We start from the raw sequence: 18,690 nt of genomic DNA, 5'->3' as shown, positions 1-18,690 counted from the left end.
CCTCTCGTATCCCCTTGGCGAGATGCCCCCTCCAAACGCAGAATCCTGCCTGGTGAATTTCAATAACAATTCGGGGAGGTGGGGCGGCCGAGTTACACTAGTTACAAGATCATTTCACCTTAAATTACTGTACTAAACAAAGAATTATTGATCTCTCACTAAATAAAATAAAAGAGCAAGCTTTCCAAACACATAAGTAAAAGCATCTTTCTCAGTCACATATCGAGCATGCATCCATCGCATTTCAGATATCATATTTTGTTCCAGTATTTCTGCTCTTGATACTGGAACAAGGACAGCAGCCAGGGATTTACACTCAGCTGGCAATCTGCAGGAACTGCTTTCGCATTTAACCCCTATTGTGCTCAGGGTGAGGCTATTTCGACCACTTTCTCATGGGGAGTACTTGAGCAGTGTAACGGGACAGACCAGGTTAAACGTAGTTCCATTTTAGCAGCTGAAAATCACACACGTGCTCCACCTCAGATACCCCATGTACATAGCTATGAAAGATCAGCCAGTGCTATTAAAGTTTAATAATTCAAAAAGGAGTTAGATGTAGTCCTTACTACTAGGGGGGGATCAAGGGGTATGGCGAGAAAGCAGGAAGGGGGTACTGAGGTTGCATGTTCAGCCATGAACTCATTGAATGGCGGTGCAGGCTCGAAGGGCCGAATGGCCTACTCCCGCACCTATTTTCTATGTTTCTATAACTTACACATCAAAGTTTCTAACAATGAATTTAAGCTGGTATTGTTTCCGTTGTGCAAGCGAGATGCAGTGCATTTCTGCACACAATTACCTTAAATCAGTATGAGTGAAAATGATCACAGCTGCAAACAGTTTTATTATCAACCTATCCTGGTACGCACACGATAAATGAGAAAGAGGAACAAGATTTAGGTTGGAAAATTCAAATTTTGTAGATTGTAGGTACGAACTACTGATTAGCGTATTTTACTCACTCAAAACCTACCTTAACTTGAGCGACAGGGCTGGTCCCGTGCTTTTCATTTTTCAGAGCTGTTGGGGAGAGTGCGCCCGCTGGGTTTGGTGGCTGTTGAGTAGACGGGATCTTTGCACCAGGGGATACCTGCATACTGGCTAGCTGGGCTGCATACAACTGCTGAGAGAGGGAGAGAAGAGATCTCATGAGTGTCAGCGTTCTTTACTCACCTACAGTCTGCTGAAGGAGTGTCAGAAACTCACAAACATATGCAACACGACAGTGGAACACAACATTCACTCCCATTAAATTCAATGGGCAGCAACCTAGGTTGTTGATTCACAGACAGCTTGCTCTCATAGATAGAGATTTGTAGAATGATCACATTCAGCAACAAACCCCACACATTCGCGAGCTTAAAAGTTGCATACTTACTACTACCAGACATTTAGTTATATAGTTGGCTGATGAGTTACAAGGGAAATAGTTATTCCACAGGTCAGATGACATAAACGTAAAGCTTAGAATTCTACTTGTTGACAGCATTATTTGCATTTTGAGGTTTGCCTCCCATCCCTTATCTCATTTACCATGAATTGTTGCTTTATTTCCATTAATGATTTTCTGTTGTCAAGGTGAGAGAAAGCAGTGCTGATGAATAGAATAGGTTTCCTCTTTGCACTAACTGATACTCTTCCGCTGCACCACTACTGGCTACTTGTCCAGCCACTATGTTGCTGTCCTCTGGAATTCTCTACCTTGTTACTTCCCTCCCTCTTTTTGAAAACATTCTCAAAACCCTCCTTTTTGACTGTTCCGTAGGTTTCTCATCCTAGTCTCTCAATTTATCTTTTCACTCCTCGTACTCAGGTTCCACTGGGTCTCTTTTCTCCTTTCTGTGCCCTGCTCCGAGACATCTTCCTGAACGTGACTCACACATGTAAATACAAGCCACTCTGTTGACGAATCACACCCTTACCAGGTCACCCCACTGACACCTGGGAGTCCCTGGCCAAAGACCGCCCTCAGTGGAGGAAGTGCATCCGGGAGGGCGCCGAGCACCTCGAGTCTCATCGCCGAGAGCATGCAGAAATCAAGCGCAGGCAGCGGAAAGAGCGTGCGGCAAACCAGTCCCACCCATCCTTTCCCTCATCTGTCCCACCTGTGACAGGGACTGTGATTCTCGTATTGGACTGTTCAGCCACCTAAGAACTCATGCTAAGAGTGGAAGCAAGTCTTCCTCGATTCCAAGGGACTGCCTATGATGATGATGATGATACCTGGAGTTAGTGAGGGATCTCAAGTGCTTCCTGAGATTATCAGATGTCTGTCTGGCATCAGGCTTCTGTACTCATTATTTCTGTTGCTGTGTAAATACTAATAAAACATTGTTTACTGCAACAATCGCACTGTTTTCCTTTGAGTAGCTGACATTGGGCTGGATTTTCGGTCTCTTGCCGCCCCTCCTAGCACCCCCAGAGGGGCGGCAAAAAGCACTTGCGCCCGGGCGGCCAGCTCCCGGTATGCCGCCGGCACATTCGGTGCCAGGTTTGCAGGGGGCGTAGATCATTACCACCCAGGAGAGCCGAGCCAGTGTGCAACGCCTCTCATTGTGACACCGGCTCGATATTTGGATCACGCCCACTCCGTAGGGCGCCCTCGTGAGAACGCCAGTGAAAGCTGCCGTTCGAAGCTATACCAGCCGAAGTGATTCAAGAAATGTTTACCTCAGGTCAGCGTCCGCGCCCAGGCCAACATCCCCAGCATTGAAGCACTGACCACACTCGATCAGCTCCGCTGGGCTGGCCACATCATTCACATGCCAGACACAAGACTCCCAAAGCAAGTGCTCTATGCGGAGCTCCTTCACAGCAAACGAGCCAAAGGATGGGCAGCGGAAACATTAAAAGGACACCCTCAAAAAGCCTCCCTGATAAAGTGCGACATCCCCACTGACACCTGGGAGTCCCTGGCCAAAGACTGCCCTAAATGGAGAAAGTGCATCCGGGAGGGCGCTGAGCATCGCCGAGAGCATGCAGAAATCAAGTGCAGGCAGCGGAAAGAGCGTGCGGCAAACCAGTCCCACCCACCCCTTCCCTCAACGACTATCTGTCCCACCTGTGACAGAAACTGTGGTTCTCGTATTGGACTGTTCAGTCACCTGAGAACTCATGCGAAGAGTGGAAACAAGTCTTCCTCGATTCCGAGGGACTGCCTATGATGATGATGAACTTAGGTAAGTGTGATTGCTTTTCTTTTTGTGAATTATGTTGGGGTCATGTCAGTAATGAATTAGGAATGTTTTGGGTGTTTATTTTCAGGTTTTTTTTCTCCACGGAAGCCTCTGTTCGGGCGCTCCCAGGCAGGCTGTTTAGTTTGGGATTTTCAGTAGCTGCGCTCCGGACCCAACTGATGAATTTTCCGGCACAAAATGTACCACCCCGTCCGGGACACCATCCCAACTGAGGCGTGACTGAATTTCTCCCCCATAGAAACATAGAAAATAGGTGCAGGAGTAGGCCATTCGGCCCTTCAAGCCTGCACCACCATTCAATATGATCATGGCTGATCATGCAACTTCAGTACCCTCATTCTGGCTTTCTCTCCATACCCTTTGATCCCTTTAGCCATAAGGGCCACATCTAACTCCCTTTTGAATATATCTAACGAACTGGCCTCAACAACTTTCTGTGGTGGAGAATTCCACAGGTTCACAATTCTCTTGAGTGAAGAAGTTTCTCCTCATCTCGTTCCTAAATGGCTTACCCCTTATCCTTAGACTGTGACCCCTGGTCCTGGACTTCCCCAACATTGGGAACATTCTTCCTGCATCTAACCTGTCCAATCCTGTCAGAATTTTATATGCTTCTATGAGATCCCCTCTCATTCTTCTAAATTCCAGTGAATATAAGCCTAGTCGATCCAGTCTTTCTTCATATGTCAGTCCTGCCATCCCGGGAATCAGTCTGGTGAACCTTCGCTGCACACCCTTAATTGTCTTTCAAATGTTAGAATGGAGGTTTCAGTGAGTGTGCCAATATTTTATTACGTAGAATTTACAGTACAGAAACAGGCCCTTCGGATCAGCAGGTCTATGCTGGTGTTTATGCTCCACACAAGCCTGGTGCCTCCTTTACTTCCTATCATCCTCTCACCATATCCTTCTACTCCTTTCGCCCTCATCTACTTATCCAGCTTCCCCTTAAATGCACCGATACTATTCGCCTCAACCACACCATGTCTTAGCAAGTTCCACATTCTAACCACTCTCCGAGTAAAGAGAAGTAAATAAACGCAAGGAAACAAGTCACATCCACCCATCCCTCCTCCCGCCATCCCAGCAAGAAAGAAAAAGCAAATGGTTTCCAGGCATGTGTCAATATTTGAAGAACCTCCCCCAAAATTATGTTGAATATTTACAGGAAGCCTCCATGAATGTGTCAATATTTTCAGGGGGTCACCTTGACAGAAATGTTTGAAAACCACTGCTCCACTCTTACCTTATAACCCAAATGTCAAAATGAACAAGGCGTGCTCTTGGATATGACTGCCATCCTGAGTGGCATTGTGCAATTGGAGCTGAATTTTAAAAAAAACTTTATTGATGGGATTTGCATCCAACGGGGAACAGCACAGTTCCAATGAGCTGCACTCTTCACTTATTCCAGAGATTTGTCTCGCCGCAGTTGCTATTATTTAATCTCTCAGGTCCTTTCAGCAACAAAAGCAAAAGGAATCTCCATGGACTGACATGACTGCAAGTAGCTCTACTTTTATGTTGCTAATGTGATCCAAAACATGTCATCAGTCACACGATGCCTTACTTTCATAGAGATATGGGCTTGCCTCTGAGGCGAAGGGAAAGGCAGAAATACTCCTAATATGCCAAACATGGACGTAAACAGGACAACTCAGATGAGTTGGACGTCTTTTTCTTCTTCCTGACTTTGTACATTATTATAAGTTCTCTTACCACCTTGTCCTTTTAGAAACATAGAAAATAGGTGCAGGAGCAGGCTATTCTGCCCTTCGAGCCTTCACCACCATTCAATATGATCATGGCTGATCATGCAACCTCAGAACCCTACCCCTGCCTTCTCGCCATACCACCAGATCCCTTTAGCCGTAAGGACCACATCTAACTCCCTTTTGAATAGATCCAACGAACTGGACTCGACAACTTTCTGTGGCAGACGATTCCACAGGTTCCAGGTTCACAACTCTCTGGGTGAAAAAGTTTCTCCTCATCTCGGTCCAAGATGTCTTTTGTTTTGGTTCCCATCTCTCCCCCGCGATATCATTCCCTGACCTTGGGGGTGGGTTTGAGCCATTACCATCACACTGCCACTGTGACTCAACAACAACAACTTGCATTTATAGAAGACCTTTTGACCTGATAAAATGTCCCAAGGCGCTTAGACTCAGCTGCTGGGAGGTGATCAAGAGCAGAGCGCGGAGACTCCCTTCCCAAGATGAAATTGCAAACTCATCGTGTTGGGACTGCATCAGTTTCTACCACATCGGTCTTGTTCTTTTAAAAAAAAAAGTTTGTCTGTACAACAAATAAAAAGTAGGCACACTGTGGGCGTCATTATCAAGATGGGTGGAGACATTTCAAACCAATAAGAAAAAGACTTGCATTTATATAGCGCCGTTCACGACCACTGCACGGCTCAAAGCATTTTACAGCCAGTGAAGTACTTTTTGGAGTATAGTCACTGTTTTCATGTAGGAAATGTGACAGGCAATTTGCGCACAGCGAGCTCCTACAAACAGTAATGTGATAATCACCAGATAATCTGTTCTTTTGTAATGTTGATTGAGGGATAAATATTGGCCAGGACACCGGGGATAACTCCCCATGCTGTATTAAGGAAGGTGGCTTTAGGGACATTAAGGGGCTCACCACCCTTAAAATTCCTTTTCCCGATCGCTAGCTCGTGCCTCCTGTTATAATGCCCTCTATGTTTGAATAGCCTGATAATCATCACTGCTTGGGTTCACACATGAAGAATGGCCAATTGGGGGAGGTTTTGAGCACCTACGTAACAATATGTCAGAAAGGATCAGCACCCTTTCAGAAATCAGGGGAGAAAATTGCTGAGTAAGGTGGTGGGAGGAAGGGGTGATGAGCATATTTTCAGACAAGGAAATACTGTACGTATTTAAAGCGCATGTTGTTGTAATGCAGAGTAGGATTTATGACCGTGGTATTTATGAAATGCAAAGTAGTACTGTAACATACTGAGGTTTGCTATGTTATTTATTTATTTTGTGTTGAAAGGCTGCCTAATTGTACCAATACTATTTTAATTTCTGAAGCTGCAAATCCTCCCCATCACATATGACCTAGTTAATATAAGCAAGCATTCACTTCAGCCACCCTCATTTTACAGTGTCTGTGGTATTTCTACTGCAACTGAGTACTCTGTTCCACAGACATCTAGACGTCATGCTGGGAATATTTATTCTGAAGGGATTTGTGTATGTAAAGGTTGATAAGGAAACAGAAATATGCAAATCATGAGGTAAATACAATATAGCTCAATAGTTTGTTGAGGGAGGCTTCAACAGATGAGCAATAGCCTTCTGCCCATTCAAATAAAAGTGCTTTTACATTTTTAAGTTAAAAATATTAGCTGTGCATAAGCCAAAAGCAAGATTTGCAGACTCAGAAACATTCATGGGCCATCTAATACATTTTAAAATCTCCTTTCACTCACAATTGGCTATTGTTCGTGATCAGCACATGATACGCTTTAACAGCAACATAAATAGCCTCAGTTTCTTTGTCTCAGACCTATTACAATAGTGTCTTGCTGACTGTGCGATCCTCGGGGACAGGGCAGTTCCCCGTAGACTACTGCCGTTCTAGTTAGGCCTGGGCAGCTATTGATTTAAAACCAAGAGATAGCTCAGCCAGTTTCCGCCTCCTTCAGCAACTTGTGCTACGTCCAAAGACACCAGTATTGCTTTCTTTTTGCTTCGACAGACTGTGCAGATATTTATTATGTAATTGGACACTCTGCTTTCATTCTTTACACTTGGTGTAATTGAGGGTAGCTACTTTATTAAAGCAACAGCTTCTCGAGCTGCTCCTAGTCATATACTGAATGTCCAGTGTCATGTTTATATTGTTGGGGAGTGTCTCTAGAGGGCCTAGGGCCGTCTGCTTTACAGTGCTGAGACGGCAATAGTCAGAAACGATTGAGCACCAATGCTCAAATGATCCTGCACATTGCCACCGGTGCTCTAAACAACAACAACTCGTATTTATATAGCGCCTTTAACGTAGCAAATTGGACACTGAGCCACATGATGTGCTATTAGGACAAAAGAGGTAGGTTTTAAGGAGCGTCTTAAAGGAGGAGAGAGAGGCGGAAAGGGTTTGGGAATTCCAGTGCGTAGGGCCTTGGCAGCTGACGGAAACGGCTGCCAATGGTGGAGCGATGAAAATCGGGGAGGGCCACGAACGCGTAATTTGCCTATAATTCTATGATTCTAGGCCAGAATTGGACGAGCGCAGATAACTCGGAGGGTTGTAGGGTTGGAGGAGGTTCTTCGTCTTCTTCTCCTTCTTAGGCAGTCCCTCAGAGTCGAGGACGACCTGCTTCCTCACTAATATGAGTTCTCAGGTGACTGATGAGTCCAACGCAGGACCCACCCGTCACGGGTGGGGCAGTCGGTGGCTGGAGGGACGGGTGGGTGGGGCGCTTGGGTTGCCGTGCGCTCCTTCCGCTGTTTGCGCTTGGCATCCCCGTGCTTCGAGAGAGACTCGAGGTGTTCGGCGCCTTCCCGGATGCTTCTCCTCCATTTTGAGCCATCTTGGGCCAGGGATTCCCAGGTGTCGGTGGGGATGTTGCACTTTTTCAAGGAGGCTCTGAGGGTGTCCTTGAAGCGTTTCCTCTGCCCACCTGGGGCTCGCTTGCTGTGTCAGAGCTCTGAGTAGAGCGCTTGTTTTGGGCTCAATCAGCTCCGATGGACGGGCCACATCATCCGCATGCCCGACAATAGACTTCCAAAACAAGTGCTCTACTGAGAGCTCTCACACAACAAGCGAGCCCTAGGTGGGCAGAGTTAGGGAGGGGTGAAACCACAGAGGGATTTGAACACAATGATGCACAATGGAAATGGTACAAGTTCAGGGTGCTAGGTTGTGGTTCCACGTTATAACTATGTCACTAAAACCCATCATCTTTAACTCTTTCTGCAAAGACCTGTTTACTTTGCCCAATTCCATTTTAATGTTATTGCTTTTCCGTTTCCTTCCCTCTCTGATAAACATCATCTCTTTATTAACTTGTTGAGGGTGCAATAAATTAATTTCTAAGTGAGCAACTCATTGCCAAAGCACATGTATTCACTAACCAGGAAAAGTTTACTAAAAAAGGAAAGAAAACTAAAATTTTCTCTGCATACTGAACCAAAACTTTGAGCAACCCAGCAATAGAATTTTTTGAAGACTGTAAACTATTTTCTTATAAGGGAACTAAATCTCAATTTAGCTTCATCACTTAATGGCAGTAAACATTTCTCAGGAGGATGTTTTTTTTAAATCCCCTTGTCAATGCATTCTAAACTCATTGAATTCAGGGGCTCTGGGTTCCTAGGACAGCTGAGAAGTGGCAGTTAAAATACAGGAGAATACTTGTTTTTTTCTGTAACAAACCCGCCAGCTAGTGAAATTGCAGGTGTAAATAAAGAAAAGAATATAAGAAATAGGAGTCAGTCATTTGGCCCTTCAAACCTGTTCCACCATTGAATTAGATCATGGCTGATCTTCGACCTCAAACTCCACTTTCCTGCACTATCCCCATATCCCTTTGTTTCCCTTAGTATCCAAAAATGTACCGCTCTCTGTCTTGAATGTACTCAGCCCTCTGGGGTAGACAATTTTAAAGATTCACAACCCTTTTGAGTGAAGAAATTTCTTATCTCTGTCCTGAATGGTGACTCCTTATTCTGAGACTGTGACCCCCTAGAAAGGAGATTGCAAGATTAGTTTTGGCCCTGTTTGCTTTGCTGTGTTCACTTTAGACCAGTGTACCTGGCGTGCTTATACCCCAATACTTATAATAACCAATTAACTTTTCTTATAGTAAACGAATGAACTCAAGAGTCAGATCAGGTGTTCAAATATGTTACCGTAATGATAATAGCCAGCACTGCCTCTGGTCGACGCCGAATGCTGGGCAGTGGTTAAGTTACCTGGTGACCCCCAGAAAATGCCAATGGCTTTGGGCGGATGACTGCCTGGTGGAGGGTAGTGGGACCCTTGATGAAGGAAATGCCATCAAAAGGCAGATGAGCTTAGTCTGAAACAGTGGTTCGACATTATTATGTGTTTCACCCCTTTTTTGGACATAATACAGCCACAACAATGTGCCTGATATGGAGCGGTATGATCAATGCAGAGTACTGCCTCCAGGCACCTTGGCAGTCACTTGAAAGCATTTTAAATATGCATGCACCTTTAAATATGGCCCATTTAAAATATGTAAGCTCTGGCATTTTGTTTGTTTGTTTCTACAACAGCCTGACCAGCAGTTCTTAAAGTGACCAGGGAGGACTTGGGTAAGTTTATAAAACCTACCTGAATGTGGAGCCAAGAGATGCAGGAGCGTTCCACCTGGCTCTAAATTAAAGCTCACATCCCTCCCGATGCCTCCCCCAACACTTACCATAGTCCCTTGGCCGGCCCAAGAATTTCCAATGCAGTGAATTTTTGACTTCTGATTAGTATATTTAGATTACATAATCAAATTTCCAACACTATCGCATAAGAGTGACATTTTCCTTTTTAAAAATGAGACACATCTATTCTTGAAAAAAAAATACTGGCATCAAAACTCCTTCTGGTCTCATGGATCGCTAACGCAGACCCAGAGAGTGTTACTCTGCCACAATTTGGAATCTCTCTCCAGCCAGAGGACAATCCCAGTCTACTGGCGGTATTTGTGCAATTATCTGGATCCAAAAGTCGCAGACATTCCTTCCTCTCCAAAACAATTACTATGGCAGCAGAGGTGGCAACTTGGCAGAGACTCCCACCTTTTCCAGCAACAGTCCGGTTGTATGAATGTTCTTGCACTTTCCCTGAATTTTCAAACTTCAGCGTTTTTGGAACTTGGAGAAACGAGACGTTTTACTGGATTTTACTGAAAAAAATCACTGCCCCTGTATTAACTATTCTTAGCAGCAATGCTCTAAATTGAGTTAAGTATAAATCAAATATAAATTGTACAATCCAGTTAGATAGGGTTCAGAACTATAAGTAATGGAATTTTTCATCTTCAGAAGCAAGTCACTTAATAAAATTATTTACTTCTCAGTAATGCCTTCAAGAAAATCACCCCTGCCAGTGGTCGAACTCAAGGACTGTTGTTAGTCAGCAAGGCGCTCAAATGTTAATGGATCTTTGTCCGATTTTTCCATGGTTATTTCTTCGGGCAAGTTGTCAGAATTTACCTGCCTATCATATTTAGCAATGCCATCTTTCTGTTTCCCAAATCATTGGAACTCGTAATACAGCCCAGTGACAACTTGCATCCTACCAACCATTCACATGTGGTCCTCGTTAGGCTTGCTGTTTTTACGTCTCAGGGCCTCCAGTTGCCACTATGGGATGTAACCCTTCCCTTCTCTTGCTGCCCAGTGACGGAAACCAGAGCTCTGGATGCAGGACTATGCCAATAGGCATAGACAAGTTTCCATGGAAGTATTGCAACCTTTCCTTACCTCCCCCTGCCCCCCCACCTTTTTTTATGATTGAGTATTTGGCTTTAACTTGACAACTGTTCAGGATGGCATGTTTGAAATCAGGAGCTCACTGCGTGGAGAACTGCAGACACAGACCCACATCTCATCACACCATAGTGCAGTGTGTTGAAGCATTCTTGAGAATGGCCCTCGAGCAAAATGCTGTTTAGGATTGTGGCTCTCAACGAATAGTGAAAAAGCACTGCCTGAAATAAATTGCTGCCTGTTTTATAGCCCTAGTGCACACAAAGCATCGCTGACAGAGTTGCATCAAATTCCAGTTAGCAAAAGCAACTATTTTCTGGAGGGTGAAAAAAAAAATTCTGCAGCTGATTAAAGTGCTTCCAGGCAAAGGATTCTGCATGAAACGCTGTAGAAGAAAGAATGAGAGAGAGAGAGAGAGAAAGAGAGAGGACGGGGGGAGGTGGGGGGGTGGGGGCAGAGAGAGAGAACACACACACACACACAGAACAAAGCATTTTGTCAAACAACACATCTTGTGATGTAAACACATATGTCTGCTATAGGAAACTTTATCACTTCCACATTATCAAGACACAAAAGGGTCTTTCTTCCACTGTACCTCAGGCAACTGTGGAGTCATCAGCATTGGAAATGGGAGCCTGATTAAGTTCCCACACAGATATGAATAGTCCTTCCTTTTTAATTTAATAGCTGCCTTCTTTTCAACAGACTGCTAATTGTTTGTGACTGTAAAAACAGCATTGTAAATTTTTTTCTTCTCTCCAAGCTACCAAAAGGCATCTTTTTAGATGACATCCGCTGATGATTGTCACATTCTGGAAAATTTCAGCTCACTCACAGCTGGGCAAGATAATGTTCCTGAACGAGTTTAGGGTCCATTAAAGGTCCTTACCCTCACAGCAGCCAGCATGCTCTGCTGGACAAATGTAGCTAAGGTCTATTTAAAAAAGTCATCGACTACAGCGAGAGATCTTGATCTCGATGGGGAGCGATTGAAAGATATACTTTCCTTCTCCAATAAAACAGGCACAAAAATGAATATTTAAAGAGACAGTTTTTCGTGTTACCATCCCTCACGAACTAGATTCCACACACATAGATGAAGGTGTTTGCACTGAATACAAATGTATTTGAATGCACATGCTCTTTATGTGTGGGCTTTATGCTATTGTGTGAATTCATTTTTTTAACCCTCCATATCCCTTTTTATAGCAGCTTATTCTCTCGGAAAACAAACCAACCTAAAAATGTCTCTGCATTTTGCTATATCATCCTTACCCCTGCGAATTGGCCAACTGGCAAAGTTCATTCATGGAGCTAACCATGTTCGATGAGATAGTCATGATGAGATAATTAACGAGTAGACCTTCATCCACATGCAGCACCAAAGTAACTGCCGCCAGTACTTGAGACCTCTGCCTATGTCATGTGACTGCATTAACTATGGGGTTAGGTTACTGGACTAGTTCTCTGGGCAAATAATCCGGATACGCACATGAGTTCAAATCCCATCATGGCAGTTGGGGGAATTTAAATTCAGTTAATTAAATAAACCTGGAATTAAAAAGCTAGTATCAGTAATGGTGATCATGGGGCCAAGTTTCGGCCTGAGTTGCTCCTGTTTTTTTGGAGCAACTGGTTTAGAATGGAGTATCTTAGAAATTGCAATTCTCGGCATTGAGTTTGCTCCAGTTCTAGTCAGTTAGAACAGTTTCAGTTTGGAACAGATTATTTTAATCAAAAGGGGGCGTGTCCGGCCACTTACACCCGTTTTGAAAGTTTAGGCAGTGAAAACTTACTCCGAACTAAATTAGAATGGAGTAAGTGTAGATTTGTGTACGCTCAGAAAAACCTTGCCTACACTTAGAAAATCAGGCGTAGGTTACAAATCAGGCGTAGGGAATGAGGGGGAGGGTGGTTTAAAGGGAAGTTTACAAACATTAAACACAGTTTTACAAATAAAGAGGGAGGGAGGGAGGGGAAGAGGAGAGGGAGGAAGGGAGGGAGAGAGGAGAGGGAGGGAGGGCGAGAGGAGAGGATAGCGAGGGGGAGATGAGAGGATAGGGAGGGGGAGAGGAGAGGAGAGGGAGGGCGAGAGGAGAGGAGAGGGAGGGCGAGAGGAGAGAGAGGGAGGGGGAGAGGAGAGGGAGGGAGGGGAGAGGAGAGGGAGGGGGAGAGGAGAGGAGAGGGAGGGCGAGAGGAGAGGGAGGGAGGGGAGAGGAGAGGGAGGGGGAGGGGAGAGGAGAGGGAGGGGGAGAGGAGAGGATAGGGAGGGCGAGAGGAGAAGGAGGGAGGGGGAGAGGAGAGGGAGGGAGGGGGAGAGGAGAGGATAGGGAGGGAGAGAGGAGAGGGAGGGAGGGAGGGGGAGAGGAGAGGGAGGGAGGGGGAGAGGAGAGGGAGGGGGGGAGAGGAGAGGGAGGGGGAGAGGAGAGGGAGGGAGGGAGGGCGAGAGGAGAGGGAGGGAGGGGGAGAGGAGAGGAAGGAGGCTGAACGGGCCCGGCTGACGTGAAGAAGCCGGGCCCAAGACTTCGGGCAGGGCCTGCCCCCAGCAAGGTAGGTGGCCGGGGGAAGCCGGAGCTGGTGGGGGGGGTCGCCGGAGCTGGGAGGGGGTCATCCGAGCGGGAGCGGGGTGGGGAGCGGAGCGGGAGCTGGGGGGGAGGGTCCGGGGGGGAGCAGAGCGTGAGCTGGGGGGGGAGGTCCAGCGGGGGGGAGCGGAGCGGGAGCTGGCGGGGGTGGGGGGTTGAGAGAGCCAACTGGAGCCAGAGCAGGAGCTGGGCGTGGGAGGTGCAGCCTGATCCTCGCAGCCCCAGTGAGGCCATTCGGCCAGGGTTAGGGGCTGCGTGCTTCGGGCCCCTCCCACAGTTTTGGGCGCCTGGAGCAACTGCACATGCGTGCCAACTGTAGCGTGCATGTGCAGAGGTCCCGGCACTGACTTCAGCGCAGGGACCTTGCTCCGCCCCCTCACAGCTCGTGCTGCGCCGCGCCCAGCTCCAGAGGACCTGCAGGGAGCCGGAGAATGTGCAGGTATTTTTTTGCCGCACTTTCGGGCGCGAAAAACAGGCGTCCAGGTTGGCTCTGCGCCATTCTAGGCGCGGCCCGAAACTTGGGCCCATTGAAACTACCGGATTGTGGTAAAAACCCAACTGGTTCACTAATGTCCTTCAGGGAAGGAAACCTGCTATCCTCTCCCGGTCTGGGCCTATATGTGACTCCAGATCCACAGTAATGTGGTTGACTCTTAACTGCCCTCTGAAATGGCCTAGCATGCCACTCAGTTGTACCAAACCGCTGCGACAAAGTCAGCGCTGTGGGAGTACCTTCACCACAAGGACTGCAGCGGTTTAAGAAGACGGCTCACCACCACCTTCTCAAGGGCGATTAGGGATGGGCAATAAATGCCGGCCTTGCCAGCGACGACCACATCCCGTGAATGAATACATTTTAAAAATCCACTTTGTTTCTATGCAAATAAGCGGAATCAAAAATTGCCCTGTCAGGCACACATCATCATCATCATCATAGTCCCTCGGTATCGAGGAAGACTTGCTTCCACTCCCAAAGTATGTTCTCTGGTGGCTCAACAGTCCAATACGAGAGCCACAAACCCTGTCACAAGTGGGACAGACATTCGTCGAGGGAAGGGGTGGGTGGGTGGGACTGGTTTGCCGCGCGCTCCTTCCGCTGTCTGCGCTTGACCTCTTCACACTCTTTGCATTAAGACTTAAAGAACTCAACATCCTCCCGGATGCACTTTTTCCACCTTGGGCAGTCTTCGGCCAGGGTCTCCCAGGTGTTAGGCTGGTGTCACACTTTACCAGGGAGGCTTTGAGGGTGTCGTTGTAACGTTTCCGCTGCCCACCTTTGGCTCATTTACCATGAAGGAGCTCCGCATTAAGCATTTGCTTAGGGAGTGTCGTATCTGGCATGCGAACTATGTGGCCTGCCCAGCGAAGCTGATCGAGAGTGGTCAGTGCTTCGATACTGGGGACGTTAGCCTGGACGAGGACACTGAGGTTGGTGCGCCTGTCCTCCCAGGGAATTTGCAGGATCTTGCACACAGCATGGATACTGATGTGCTGTTACCCTGGTGTTCTGAATTGCCATATTCAAAAGTGGTCTACAGCTCAATGCATACTGAGAGCATCCCTTCAGGGCCCTTTTCTTTCAGTAATGACTGTGTATTTGCAGCCACCTCCATTTTTCTGTCCTGTAGTAAGTGCACAGATATCTTCACAAACCCTATCAATGTCATCTCTCCTGGCCAATATTTATCCTGAAACAAACATCACTAAAATAGATTATTTGGCCATTGTCACAGTGCTGTTTGTGGAATCTTGCTGTGTGCAAACTGGTTACTGGCTCAAGTGGCACAAAGCAGATGGTGGCAACGTTTCCCAAAAGAGAATGCCTCACATTTATTTGGGCTCAAATCTACAATCTTCGGACTTGGAGCTCAGCACTTCGTGATTTTTGCTAACCACCTCCATTGGATTTCTCTGGAACATCTCAGGTGGTACACCGGAGCACATAGTATCACGGGATCTTCCACGGGGAAGACACCAGATGCCAAGGGAGAGGGGTAAATTCAACATCTAACACATATTGCACCTTCATGCAGGTAATTTGACAGCAACATTGGTTGAGGACGGGGAGAAAACTGGCTTAGGAAGAGTTAACAAGAATCAGTATAAAATCTCCTGCTCCGATTCTCCCACAGTACTGGACCATGCAAAAATATTTCCTTTAAAATTCCAGTCAACCAACTTTATATACCAAACCAGATAATTTCTGGAAAAATCATTTGAAAGCCAACAAAAAAATAATGTATAGGTTTATTATCCACAATACAACTCGAGACTTATTTTGTCAGAGTAAGTTGTTATATACATGGTGGCTGGGTGTCTGCTTTAACGAACACAAACCCCTGCACAGCTCAATATGATGAATGTGGTGTCAAAATATTAGCTTGAAAAATGTTTCTTTTTTATTCTTTGCTTTGGACCTAATCCAACCAAGTTTTTTTTTTAAAAGCTCAAGTTAAATCAAATGTGGATTCAGGAAGTGCTATCGTGTTACAATTGGTAACTTAAAGCCATAAAAGCCAAGACTTTCTGTTGTGATTTCAGAAGCATTGAAAATGGCTGAAGGTGTAATGGCTTGGGTGCTGTTTTCCCAGCAGTCTCACTCAAAATCTTTCAAAACATTGCACCAAATGCAAAAATATGTGGGTGCTGGTAGAGATGTGGAACACTGGGGTGAAATTCATCTTCAATGGTAGTGCAAAATGGACAATAGTGAATCGGCTGCCAATTTCACACTGTATCTGATAAACTTGCAATTGGTTTCAATGGAAAAAGAACATTGGGTGCAGTGTAAAATGGGGCTGCTAATTCACTATCGTGTTACAATACCACCAGAGACAAATTTCACCCCACTAGATGCGGGAAGAATGTTCCCGATGTTGGGGGAAGTCCAGCACCAGGGGACACAGTCTTAGGATAAGGGGTAGGCCATTTAGGACTAAGATGAGAAACTTCTTCACTCAGAGAGTTGTTAACCTGTGGAATTCCGTGCTGCAGAGAGTTGTTGATGCCAGTTCATTGGATATATTCAAGAGGGAGTTAGATATGGCCCTTACGGCTAAAGGGATCAAGGGGTATGGAGAGAAAGCGGGAAAGGGGTACTGAGGTGAATGATCAGCCATGATCATATTGAATGGTGGTGCAGGTTCGAAGGGCCGAATGGCCTACTCCTGCACCTATTTTCTATGTTTCTATGTTTCTATCCCTTTAGAATCAAAACACATCTCTAATGTTTTCATGGGGGGCATCGGGTTCATAGTGGGTGGAATGTAAGAGCCAGGCTTTGAGCTCACTATGCTTGGTGGCTTTTTCTTGCGAGATACGGACACCCAATACACTTACGTTTGACTGGTAACGTTGATAAGCTTTACAATTGTTACAAGTGCTCAATACAAAACGTCATACTAGGATGCCTGAGTCTGAGATCAAGGCATCAAAAGGTGCTATGCAAAATAGCAGGCCGAGAATTTTGACATGCATGTACGTGATTCAGTGAGGTGATCTTTGAAGAGAATTTGCATGCCAACTTTGGAGACACACTACACCCAGGAAGATATGTATCAGCAGTATGCAAATTAATTCTTTTCGTTATAAAGAACGCTGACCGCAACACAGCCATCACAGAGTGAGTAACTGCAGATGTACTTTTTTTTCCCACACAGGGTTCAATTAACAAGTAATGCTAATAATGCAGTAGAATTTCTCAGTCAGATTTGTTGATATCTTTTTGACATTTTTGCATGCCTAATATTTGTTGACTTGCGCTGTCGCATGAAGAAGACTAATTAAGATGACCTGATGGCATCTAGTGCACTAATTGTATACTATTAAAGGCTGTAATTACATAATAAAGATGCAATGTTGTCTGGTAAAGTTTCTAGTGAGACAGTTCATCAGCTTTGCAAACCAATAACTATGAGGTGGGAATTGCGAAGTGATGACATCATCAAGCCATTCGACACGTCTGTCACTGATATTTTTCAGCCACCTACAGCTTTAATTTTATAACTCACATCAAAATGCACTTAATAAAAAAACGTCATGGGAATGCACGGTGCAGGAAATGTAGCATCTGCTACAGAACAGATCCGCCCATCATAGACAACATGACGGACAGGCAATTATATTTTCAGAGCGGGGCAATTCTGAGAATCACACCTGCCCAACACTTACTCAATGCGGAAACAACACCCCCTCTCAACATTATCATCGAACAACCAGTTCTCCAGCACGAAGAGAAGGGGGTGGGGGAAACGAGTAAGTGCACCGAATTGACGCATCCTGGACAGTTTTCTCCAGCACTGCCGGCCAGATCAACAATGCTGGCACATTCCTTCATTGAAACTTAACTGAAATCACATGCAGAGAATGATTATAAAGGCAGGAAGGAAAAAAGAAAATGACACACATGCACATACTCGTCCTGGATATTTTTATATCTCCTGTATCTTTTTTTTTTAAACTTGAGTCAGTCTGAAAGCTAGCCTTGCAGCCAAGTAGGTACTGCCCCACTCCCCCTTGGGAAATAGCACTGTTTTCACCATGTCAGTATTGAACAAAGGCAAGGCCAAAGGCTGACCACAAGGAACAAAGCAGCAGTGATGAAAAGAGCCCTTTTTCTTCTGCGTGCACTAGAGCTCAAGCTGCAAACAGCTATTCCCCTGGTGAAGTGGCTAACTGGAGGGAGAACAGCAAATCCACACTGACTCCACTGTTTTGACTCACTTGATTTCGTTTTCTTTTTTTCTCTTCTCTCTGCTACGGACAGAGGTAACTCTGCTGAGAATACGATGCTAAGCTCTTTTGCTTGTACGACACTGAAATGTGTTTTTTTTTGTAATGTATTTTGAAAAGGAAGCACGATACAATTGAGTGGCTGGACTAATACCCTTTGTCCAACTGAGCATTTAATGGGCCATTGAAGCCCAGCTTAGTTAGGAAGAGGCGAGTTACCAGATGCCTTTTAATTTCGGTTTCGTGCTCCCAGTCGATTTGAAAATGCAGTCCAATCACTTCGAGTCACCTCAGAGGTCACGCCTTGAGCCAGTGTTAATTAAATACAACCCCTTTAGACATAGAAAGCTCAAATGACAACAACGAATTGTAGTCTCTCAGCAGATTTTTGTTTTGTTGTCCACTTTCCATCTGCTCCCATGATTCCTTGCAGCAAGCGCCCAAGCATTAATTCAGCATTATTACTGCTTCAGAGCACTAATCGCTTAAACAGCAGTGAGAGCCCCGTGCTTTTCACCACACGGTGATGGTAGCTGTAGGGCCTGCGCTAGGTTTTCTGACCGACTGTTGCCCAGATGTCAGGGGGTGGGGGAGGAAGAGAAATCCTGCTCCTGCTGCCAGGCACTAATCCTTTCCAGTATGTTCCGACAGCTGTTTCATCTGCTGGCATGCAACCTGCTGGAC

General features: G+C 45.8%; 1 protein-coding gene across 21 annotated transcripts in view; it reads right to left on the bottom strand.

The window, feature by feature from the left end:
• sox6 (SRY-box transcription factor 6) overlaps nucleotides 1–18,690 on the bottom strand; it is a 656,189-nt gene that overhangs the window by 83,448 nt on the left and 554,051 nt on the right. For 18 of the 21 annotated variants that reach the window (XM_070899905.1, XM_070899904.1, XM_070899902.1 and 15 more), the window contains one exon: nucleotides 977–1,126. In XM_070899905.1, coding sequence (XP_070756006.1) covers nucleotides 977–1,126 — 150 coding nt within the window. The remainder of the gene's footprint in view (nucleotides 1–976; nucleotides 1,127–18,690) is intronic. The other 3 variants (XM_070899910.1, XM_070899918.1, XM_070899921.1) reach the window with 1 other exon arrangement.

The sequence above is a fragment of the Pristiophorus japonicus genome, chromosome 14, assembly GCF_044704955.1.
Source record: "Pristiophorus japonicus isolate sPriJap1 chromosome 14, sPriJap1.hap1, whole genome shotgun sequence".
In the NCBI taxonomy this organism is placed as follows: domain Eukaryota; kingdom Metazoa; phylum Chordata; class Chondrichthyes; family Pristiophoridae; genus Pristiophorus; species Pristiophorus japonicus.
Note: the sequence above shows the minus strand (reverse complement) of the source record. Positions and strands in the feature narration are given on the sequence as shown.